Genomic DNA, 10,191 nt, shown 5'->3' with positions numbered 1-10,191 from the left:
TAAAAGTACTATAAAACTAAATGCTACCCATCTTTTTTGTTCAAATCCTTTTCTGGTTTCAAGAAATTTTAGTTTTGAAATTAAAATATTATTTTATCATTTTCCCTTCCTCTTTCCTACCGGTGGTGGTGGTGGTGGTGGTGGTGTGTGTGCGTATGCATGTGTGTGTGTGTGTGTTCCTAAATATATAACTATAACCTGCTTAATCCCTATATGTTACTTGCATGTATTTGATTTCAAGGCTGACCACTTAATATTGGATAACTAGTTTAGAGGCTCCCTTCTGGGCAAGACTATTTCTCTTGCTTTCTGTCTTCCTTAGTTGCCTGTAACTCTTTGTTTAGAGTTTAGGCTCCATGAAATGTCCCCTTCCATCTTAGCGTGTCTATTAGTGTTGTGTTGTTCAGGTCCTGTTTAGGCAGCCCGTTCATGAGGCTTCATGGGTGAAGCTTCTCTGACATTTCTAGGACACACATTCTCATAGCAGATTTCCTGGCCTTCTGGTTCTAGCCATCTTTCCACTCTCTCTGTATGATCTCTATGTAAGAATTGTGTTATAGATGTATCAGCTAGAGCTGGGTACCAAACAGTCACCTATTTTTTCATTTTAATCAGTTGTGGTTTTTCCAAAAGGATTTCATCTATACCAAGAAGATGTTGCTTTGATGAGAAGTGAAATTTTTAGTTATTGGGGAGTATTATTTTAATTTCTGGAGAGTGTTGCTTTTTTTTTACTCCTGCTTTTTTTGTAACAATTTAAAAGTTTGTTTGATTAAATAAAAGTAACCTGTGAGCAGGAGGATGAGTTAGCAAGTAGCTGACAGGAAGTGGTAAATAATGAACCACGTGTAGGAAGGGTTTTTAAATCGCAGCAGAGAAGGAGGCTGAGGTTTTTTTTTTTTTTTGAAGACACCAGCAAAGGGAGAACATTAGCTGCTTGCTCTTCAGCCTCTCTGAGCCAGCAGAATTCCCATCTCAAACCTTGTATTGTGAGTTCTTTAGATTTAGATAAAGGCCCTCTTAGTAGCTTTGACAGAGTTGGTACCTGAGAGAAAAGAATCCCCGTTGCTTAAGGGGCAGTAACTGTAGTTAATAAAAAAAACTTATAACCACAATAATTATCTGTGGTTTTAAGGACAAATATTTAGAATGTAGTTAGGAATTATTCTGGTTTAGTAAAGTAGCAGTTGTAGGTTCTCTTACAAAATCCATGACCTCACTAGCCTTGCCTGACTAAATTTTTAGTACTAGGCATGATTTCCTTCTTGTTAAATGGATGGGTGTCAACTCCAAGCAGAGAGCTATTGGTTACTACCAAGATAAGCATGCCACTCCTGCATCTCTTGTTGATATTATGTCATGTTGGTTGTTGTTTTAGTTCATAGGCATCATAGCTGGGTAGAACTGTTGGTTACTTCCCTCACTTGGAAGTTTGCATGGCATCTTCTGGCCATGAAAGCCTTAGAGAGGAGGTCTGCAGGTCAGATTCAGTTCTAACACTCTGAGCCTTGTATCTGAAATACATGATATCTTTAACAATAGAGACTTTTAACTTCAACCTCTCAAAGACAAACAAGAGCAACATAATGTTTTGGGGGTCTCTTGGACATCCCTGACTGAAAAGACGGCATTCCATGATTGGGCTTGTGATTTTTGATAGATAGCCTATAGCTTAGATGGGCATCTTTCATTTAAATTCTTTTTGTATAGGTATGATATATGTATTAAATGTAATTGTAGGTAGGTAGATAATAATGATTCCTTATGACCTTTTCAGATCTGATTATTATTTTTTTCCTTCCTTCTTCTGTATTTGTCTCCTCCTCCCTAATCAAAGCCCACTCATTTCCACCTTCAGAAAATCACTTGTACCCTGCTGGTCTCATCTCTATTGCTCCCCCACACCCCAATGTACCTTTTTACTGTCCAGGTTTCTGTAGTTAGTCCAAGCTTTACATACACATCTGAAGATTTGGAGCTCAGAACCTCAGGTAGGAACACTCAGTGTCTGTTTCTGTTGGTCTGAATTACCCCCTCAATTCAATCTTTTCTAGTTCCCTCCATTTACCTGCAAATTCCACGACTAGATTTTTCTTTACAGCTGAATACTATTCATGTGTCAGTTGAAAGGCGTTTAGGTTGTTTCCATGATTTCTAAATGGGATGTCTAGCTCTAAATATGAAAGGCGTGTGTGCCACTTTAGAGCTTCTGGAACTTCACATTTGAAAGAAATTTGTTTTCACCTGAAACATCATTAAATTCTTTAATTATATATTGTATATATTTAATTATATATTATATATTTAAATACATGTGTGTGTATATATTTATTATTTATTAAATTGCTTCTTACCTAGGAATGATCAGGATAGCTAGAAGACCTACATAAGGGCAGGAAAGCCACAAGCTTACTAAGCAAATTTTAGATAATGACAGAAAGCATAAATCGACTTTTTATTACATCTGGGCTTTCATTAGCTCTTACATTAGCTAGTGAATGTTATAATTAGGTAAGAAAACTCTGTACAAGAGCCTTGTGATTTCCCCTGCTATCAAATGTCAGGTAGACCTTGGTCTGCTGATCACTAGAAACATAAGATTACTTTAACTAATTCAGGCAAATTCATTAAAATGGTTACATTTTAGAAGCTGCAAAACAATTGTGAGAAACCAATAAGGAATAATAATTGACACCACCAGTCTTGCTACATTCAAGATATACGATTTATTCACCCCAACAAAAATAATCACAACAAAATATACACTAATTATAAAAACAAAAGATTGTAGTGACATAGACTTGTTATAGATTCTCTTTTAACCATGTAAAAGCATTTTGCTTGTGTCTGCATACATCTTATTCATAAAGGAATAGCAATCATTAAGATGCAGTGGCCATTTGCACTTCTTCTACAGAAAGAACAGAGGTAAAGTGCTGAAGCTTTTAGGTTATGAGGGTGTTTTCATGAAGCAACAAACTAAGCTAATAGCCTAAAATATTATCTATTTTTTCTCCACATACATATACCTACTAAACTAAGAAATGAGCACTTAACATTGTTGCTTAGCCCTCACTAATTTTCCTTCCTTCTTTCTTTCTTCCTTTCTTTCCTAAAAGCAAAGTAAGGAGCTACGGTTTTGCCTCTCCTTTAATTGACCTCAGAAGATGAACTCTCTATTTCATGGGAAATACGAATTTTCAGATGGTTAGTGTCTTCCTTACTCTTAAAGTCTGGAACTAGCTTGTCTTCGTGGCTCTGATGTTCCTGGCTAGCTTTGGAACTTTCCTGGCTATCAATCACATCAGACAGCTCAGTGCTCTCGTGACTGGCTTTCTGTTTGTGCTCTTGGGATTGCTCATGGCTGTGGGTTTCCACACTTGGCTCATCCAGCTGACTTGATTCATGACTGGTCTTGCCAGTGCTGTCCTGATCAGAGGGCTCATTCAGACGATAGGCAACGGGGATGACCTTGAGGGTGTCAACCAGCTCCTTGCTCTTCATGTGGGAGCTAAGGTCTTCATCTGTAGTATCAGGATACTGAAACAGAACAAATTGAAGAATTATACAAACAACTAGCGATAAGAACAGTATAATCCTTTATCTCTACACTTTAGGTCAAAATGTACTAAGTATTTTTAAAACCTGATTGAAGAAGAAAAGGCACTAGCATGTACTTTGTACTTTACCAATCACTGTAATGTCAGCCACTACTAGTTGAATAGGTATATCATTTATGTCTGTGATAAAACCTGTACAGTGGTCTCACAGTATCTAATTTACATGAAAAGACATTGAAAGGCTGAATCTAATTCAGACCCTTTGATTAAGCTCATTATAATTGTGAGAGTTTTACAGTTCCTCTTATGCACTTGGCTTCCAAATATGGCCATTACATTTCACAAATAGCTTCCTGCAGTAGTTATTGAACTAACATAAATGCCTGTTAAATATTGCTTAGAGACTGGATTTGGAAGGATGGAATTGTGTGCCATAGAGAAAATTTAAAAATATATTATGCACACTTTAAACAAGACCACCAACATAGGAAAAAAAAGCCCTGTATTCAAAGACCATAAAGCAGACTTCAAATAAATGCACAGTGCTTGGTGAATAGTGAGTGAATTTGTAGACTCTGGTTTCCTGGAAGTGAGCTCAAGCCATAGCCATTCTGTGTGTGACAAGGAATTTACCTGGTCATCAGAAATGTGGAACTTCCTAGACTTTGCCCGTAGTCCATAAGCCAAACTGTCACCTCGGCCATCAGGGATCTCTACTGTAGGGACAGCTGGAGTGAAGACTTCTGTTTGTGTAGTAGCAGTAACAGACTCATCAGACTCATCAGAATGGTGGGAATCGTCAGGATGGTCATCGTCAGGATGGTCATCGTCATCTGATTCGTTAGAGTCCACAGAATCCTGGCTGTTGGCATGGTCTCCATCATCATCATCATCATTGTCATCATCCATGTGGTCATGGCTTTCATTGGAGTTGCTTGGGAGAGTCTAAAATTAAAGATCAAGACAGCTCAGTAAATTAGTGCTTGACACTGTGCTAGTTTTCTTGAAATGTTTTAGTTTAATTTCAAGATCTTTGCATTTACAATAAATTCAATACATTTCATGGTTTTAAGGTGACGAAGTGGGCCTCTTACTTGCTTTTTAATACAAGAATAAATGAAATAGCATTCTGGGGCACTTCTTTGGCTTCTTAATAAAATGTTATTTTCTTAGATATTTTCAAGTCGAACTTTAAGTATGATGTTCATATCGTTAACAACTTTTTCCTTGTAAATAGTGTACATTATTCATTTACCAAATTCAATGAGGCAATAAGCATAAATAATGCTAGATTGATTTTTTTATCTGAACCATAGTCCTTCAAAATATCAGATTATCTGAACTCTATAGTTGCCTCCCTATTGTAAAGGATAGTCAAGAGATGACTCTGTAGTGCATGGCTATCCAAATTATGGCCCAAATCCATATCATGAACTAAGTATTAAAGACTACAAATCTTATAGCTCTTTTTATCTAACTTTCCTTATCAGAGATTATCTGTATATTTAAATTGAATCCTAAAGGAAATTTTATTTATTTGGTCAGCAAGTAAGAAAAACACTTATAAAATAATCTTTAACATTAGCAACAGAAACATTTTAAGTAAAAAATCTTGGCTTTGTTAAGCATTGATGGTCTGCTTATCAAATATTAATTAAAACATCTTTAAATTACTTTCATACTTTACAGGAGGCTTAAAGTTTCAAGTAGCAGGCATGAATAGATGATTTCTGCAATGCTAAACTTAACTGAACAGCCTATGCATTTTGATGATGAATGAATGCATTTCCTTCCTAAGCAAGCTTTTGAATGGTGATTCACTAACAATCTGAAGGGAAGGATGCAGTGGTTTCCTCCAGATCTCTTAACAGTGAGTGGGTGTCAGTGAGTATGAGAACTTACCTCTTGTTTAAGGTCATCTGTTTCTTCAGAGGACACAACATTCTGAAGAAGGAAGGGCACATATTAGCACACACCATACACACTCAGCTGTTTAGTTCAAAGTTATTCTTTTCAGTCTAAAGCTGGTCACTATTCTTTAGCCTGGATGATGGCTTACAGTGGGACAAACCACCATAGTGTATGCATTGCTCCTCTAGGTACTCATTCACCTATAAGCAGGAAGATCCCTCTAACTAGCCTGTATGGTTTGATTAGTAGCTGTCTATTATCATTGTTAGGGGTTTTGTTTGTTTGTTTGTTTTCGTATTGTTTCATCATTTGTTTGTTTTATTTTTTGTGGTAGCTGTTTGTATTAGTGTACCGTGTGCATGATGTACCCCAGGGGATCAGAAGAGTGCAGCAGATCCCCTGGAACTAGAGTTAGAGAAGGTTGAAAGCTGACATCTGGATGCTAGGAACTGAACCCGGGTCCTCTGCAAGAGCAGCCAGTGCCCTTAATGACTGTCCCATCCCTCCAGCTCTGTTGCAGTTTTGAGAAATTGAAAAACAATACCTGTGGGGCTAGGAGATTTTGCTTCTGAGACGGGTCAGGTTCCAGCCATGTGGCTACAGCATCTGTATGTTTGCTGTAATGCTATTTAAAAAAAAGTATGTGTTTGTCATTATTAAAAAATAAACACAGGGATCTGCGTTCCATAAGCTTATAAAATGGCTATGCTTTCTACACCTGAAGGAAAAACATGATATATATTCATACTTCCATGTAAAATGTCAGAGATTATTAAAATATAACTTATTTTTATTGGTGATTCATTTAATGGTACTCTACTCTGGGACTGCCCTGATTTCAAAGTGATTTATAAATATTGGTTCAGTCCTTTCAACCCCTTCTGAGGTAGACATCAATATTTACCTGTTAATACTAAAGAAGAAACTCAACCACAATGTGGCTAAACAGCATTCACACCCAAGCACACTTCCTAGTCTACCTTTGCTGGATGAAGTTTTCTCTCAGGTAAAAACCCTTAATTACTATTGATCCCATTGTTTTCTTTCCATAGGACAAAGAGGAATTCTCTAAGGCAATACTTCCTAAAATGGTGTCCTTAACCACAAGTAGCTATTTAAATGTAAGTTTAGATTAAATTAAATGTCGTTGATTTAACATAAATTAAGATTAAAAAAAGCAAAGAACTCAATCTCTCTACTGAACTAGCCACTCGAGTCTAGTGGATAGCAGATAGCTATAAAGACAATGTTAAAGCCACTGTACAAAAATTCTATTGTACCAATCGGCCAATGGTGGAAACAGAATAGGCTGTCCCTCAGGGAAGACAATCCATCTGGAAAGTGACTATGCTAACTCAGGAAGAGCAGATTGTCCTGCGTAAGTGTCCCGTGGTCAACTGTGTTGACCACACTCCATCACTGCACAGTCATCGTGTTACTGTGAACAAGAACCCTGGAGACGCTACTCACCACTTGCACAACCACCTGAGGTGGGGGAGGGTGCACACTCACCTGAGGTGAGAGGTGCACAGCCACCTTAGGCAGGGTGAGCATGTCTGGTTCTGTCACAGATGGCTCTACACAGGACTGGTCTGTTGGGCAGTTAGAGAGCCTTGCTGGAGGAAGGGGCTGCTGCTGTACCCAGAGGCAAAGGCTGCCAAATGGATGACCATGTGTGCTCATATATGCATAAGTATATAACACTTGTCACACAGCGTAAGTTACGTTTATAACTTAAAGAAAGTGATATGAAAATATATATGTAAGCAAAGTGAATAGGCTCAAACAATGTTCAATAATCTTAACATAAATAGCTAGTGTTAATCTTCAGGGGTATATCCTTAAAGACTTCCATATTTCCTTCTGCTTCTATGTTTCTAAGATTCTAGAAAACTGACTTTTGAGCTTTGCAACTATATCCTAAATAAAATCTGATGGCCTACACTGTTGTGTCTTTAAAAAATGCATCCCTGTATTTTAAAATATTTATTTTATTTTTGAAAGTACCAATTATTGCCTCGCTCTTGCATGGGAATGCCAATTTTCCTGTTTTGTTAAATTGTGATTCAGCATCTGTGTTCTCAAGTCTGTTTGGAAACAGGGAGGCCTACCCACCCCATCTTAGACATCTCACATTTGAGCAACTCCCTGACTGTCTTCATTAAGCTTCAGTGACCCCCAGGTAACTCTACACTGGCCTTTCTTCTGTTCATCTGGAACTGAACTCTGTGTGCCTTTTTGTCCAGACTCCATGGGACAAGGCCCATCTGTGTTAGTCTGGCACGTGTTCACCTACTGTGGAGGGGCAGGTCACCAGTGCTGCTGATCAAATAACTGTAATAAATACAGATGTTGGTTTGGTTTTCATTTTTGTTTAGGAAAATATAGTCTAAAGTCTACTGACAAGCACAATAGATTCAAACAGCACAAACAGACTTTGTCTTCATGGTGGGCTTCTTAGCAAGTATCTTGGGCTACCAGTATTGCAAATATTATGGTCACACAAACAGCTCTGGCCAACATCTGGGTGGAGTTCTAAACTCAGCCTCTGGGATTTTCTGCTTCTAGGAAAGTATGCTGACTCAAGGAAAGAAACAGTCACTCAAGGTTCTAGGACCTGTTTTATATAAGTAGCAATAGCCTGGAACAGACTTTTTAACCATATTAAAAATCTAATTGTAACAGAATCTGTTTATTTAAAACAATGCCTTGTTTGGTACTGTCTCTGTCTATAATAGTTAATCATAAGTACTCTGAAGTGAACATTCTTCAGTTAAATGATCAACCCAAACGGGCTTACCAGCTTCTCCTCAGAGCTGCCAGAATCAGCCACTTTCACCTTTAAGACAGAAGAGTGAAGGGAGAAAAAGGCATGAGAGTGTGCCAAAGCTCATTTACTGTCAAGAATTTTCTCTGAGATTCGGTTCTACTCACCGGGAGAGAGGAGGCAATGCCGAAGAGGCAAAAGCAAATCACCGCAAATCTCATGGCTGCAGTTGGCCCTGCAACATATTTGTGATGAACACTTGATGTCCTGACAGCTTCATACGCATCTCTTGCCCTACCACATTATAGCCAAACCACTAATACATTATGGAACCTTTTCTTCATCTCAGAGAAAACATAAGCTTTTAAGTCAGCATTTGTGGGCCTTTGCCTTCTCTCGATCTCTCACCCTTAGCAAGGGGTGGGGTATGCAATTTCACGTCTGGAGTCTAGGAGCTTATGCTACCACTATCTGATGTCTCCAGCTCTCCACAACAAAGATCAGTTTCACAGTAGTTTGGTAATTAAAACGGTGAACTACTGTGGGAGTACTTTTTCCAAGGAAGAAAAACAAAAAGAAAATAGAATGGAAAAACAATTTGCCTTTCCATTTTTCCAATTTGAATCTCAAATGTGATTTTTTTAACTTAAACTATTAAGAAAGTGATCTGAAGCTAAAACAGAGATGTCTTTGAAACTGAGTAAGATGTTCCACCTGCAGTGACAAGCACTGAGAGCAGTCAACAGCTTTTCTATGCGTGGTAACAAGTCCACATACTATCACACAAGGATCCTAGTGAAAAATTTAAAAGCCAAATGGAGAAGCAAGACATTGAGAAAGGCTCCCCCTCCACACCCAGATGAGTTAATTTATTAAAAGTAACAATATAAATGGCTTATATCAACATATAATATCCTTCTTTAATTGCCTCCAGTCATCCAGCAGCTTTAAAATGATATAGATATTTGTACCAAAGAGACATAGAACTTTGCAGTGTGTGTGTGTGTGTGTGTGTGTGTGTGTGTGTGTGTGTGTGTGTGTTTGGTAGCAGTTTTCTTTGTCCTTTAGAGAACCAACTCAATTTATTTGTAACTTCTACATTTAAACACCTTTGAAGATACCTGGAAGCCTGCAACGTATCTGACCTGCTTATCCAAAAAGAATAGAACCATGTAAGTCTGGCTGACAAGTGCTACAGTTAAAAGTTCAGTCTTTGGACTCACCCACAGGATCCAGCCGGGAGAATGTGCAGCCTCACGGGCCAGTTGCAAGCTTACCTTGGCTGGCTTCCTCTGAGAATGCTGCAAGAGACTGCAAAGCTGGGATGCTGATGCCTAGCTCCTCCTGTCCTGCTGCTGACAGCTCGGATCGCCCAGAATTTAAATGCTGCTCCAGACAGTCTCCTCCAACCCAGGAGGCGGAGTGATGTGTCATGAGGTTTTTGCCACTGCCCAGCCCACCTTCTTCCCACACTTCCCCCTCTGGTTTTGTGGTTGAAAAAAAAAAGGAAGAAAAGGAAACACACAAAACATTACTTATGCACAATATCATTAACTAATCTTCATTTATGGGGTGCCTTTAGAATCCTGGAAGAGCATGCAGGTTCATAGGGATGGAAACCGCAAACTGTTCTCACAGAGTTCTTTTACAGTTGCTGAATTAGCAGGAAAACATTAATGGGAATGGAAGGAGCTGGGGTGATGTCTCTTTAGACCTAAGTGACAGGTGAAGGCCACATGGGTACCCCATTTGTCCCTAACAGACCTACTGAAGACTAGAAATCTGGTGTTTCTACAGATGGGATTTTTGAGACCCCCAACCCCCTTTTGCCTTTATTGACTGGGGTACAGTGGCTCAAACTTGTAATCCCAGCACTTAGGTGGCATCATGGCTAGCCTAGGCTACATATCGTGTTCCAGATCAGCTTGGGCTACAGAGTGAGACCCTCTCCTA

The 10,191-nt window shown here is 38.7% G+C and overlaps 1 protein-coding gene across 2 annotated transcripts; it reads right to left on the bottom strand.

Annotated features, from left to right (window-relative positions):
* Positions 1 to 2,707: 2,707 nt before the first annotated feature.
* On the bottom strand, positions 2,708 to 9,583 carry Spp1 (secreted phosphoprotein 1). Of its 2 annotated transcripts, none has more exons than XM_040746563.1 (7): positions 9,462 to 9,583; positions 8,406 to 8,473; positions 8,272 to 8,310; positions 6,016 to 6,096; positions 5,463 to 5,504; positions 4,194 to 4,505; positions 2,708 to 3,540 (listed from the first exon to the last, which is right to left on the bottom strand). In XM_040746563.1, the coding sequence occupies exons 2-7, from the start codon at positions 8,457 to 8,459 to the stop codon at positions 3,151 to 3,153; spliced, it is 918 nt and encodes a 305-aa protein (XP_040602497.1). In that variant the 5' UTR covers positions 8,460 to 8,473; positions 9,462 to 9,583; the 3' UTR covers positions 2,708 to 3,150. The 2 variants fall into 2 exon arrangements, with proteins under 2 accessions (XP_040602497.1, NP_001268570.1); NM_001281641.2 differs by having other exon boundaries at positions 9,516 to 9,555.
* Between the last annotated feature and the right edge of the window lie 608 nt (positions 9,584 to 10,191).

Source organism: Mesocricetus auratus, unplaced genomic scaffold (genome assembly GCF_017639785.1).
Source record: "Mesocricetus auratus isolate SY011 unplaced genomic scaffold, BCM_Maur_2.0 Super-Scaffold_100006, whole genome shotgun sequence".
Lineage (NCBI taxonomy): Eukaryota > Metazoa > Chordata > Mammalia > Rodentia > Cricetidae > Mesocricetus > Mesocricetus auratus.
The sequence above is the reverse complement of the archived record's forward strand: the minus strand, read 5'-3'. Positions and strand labels throughout refer to the sequence as shown.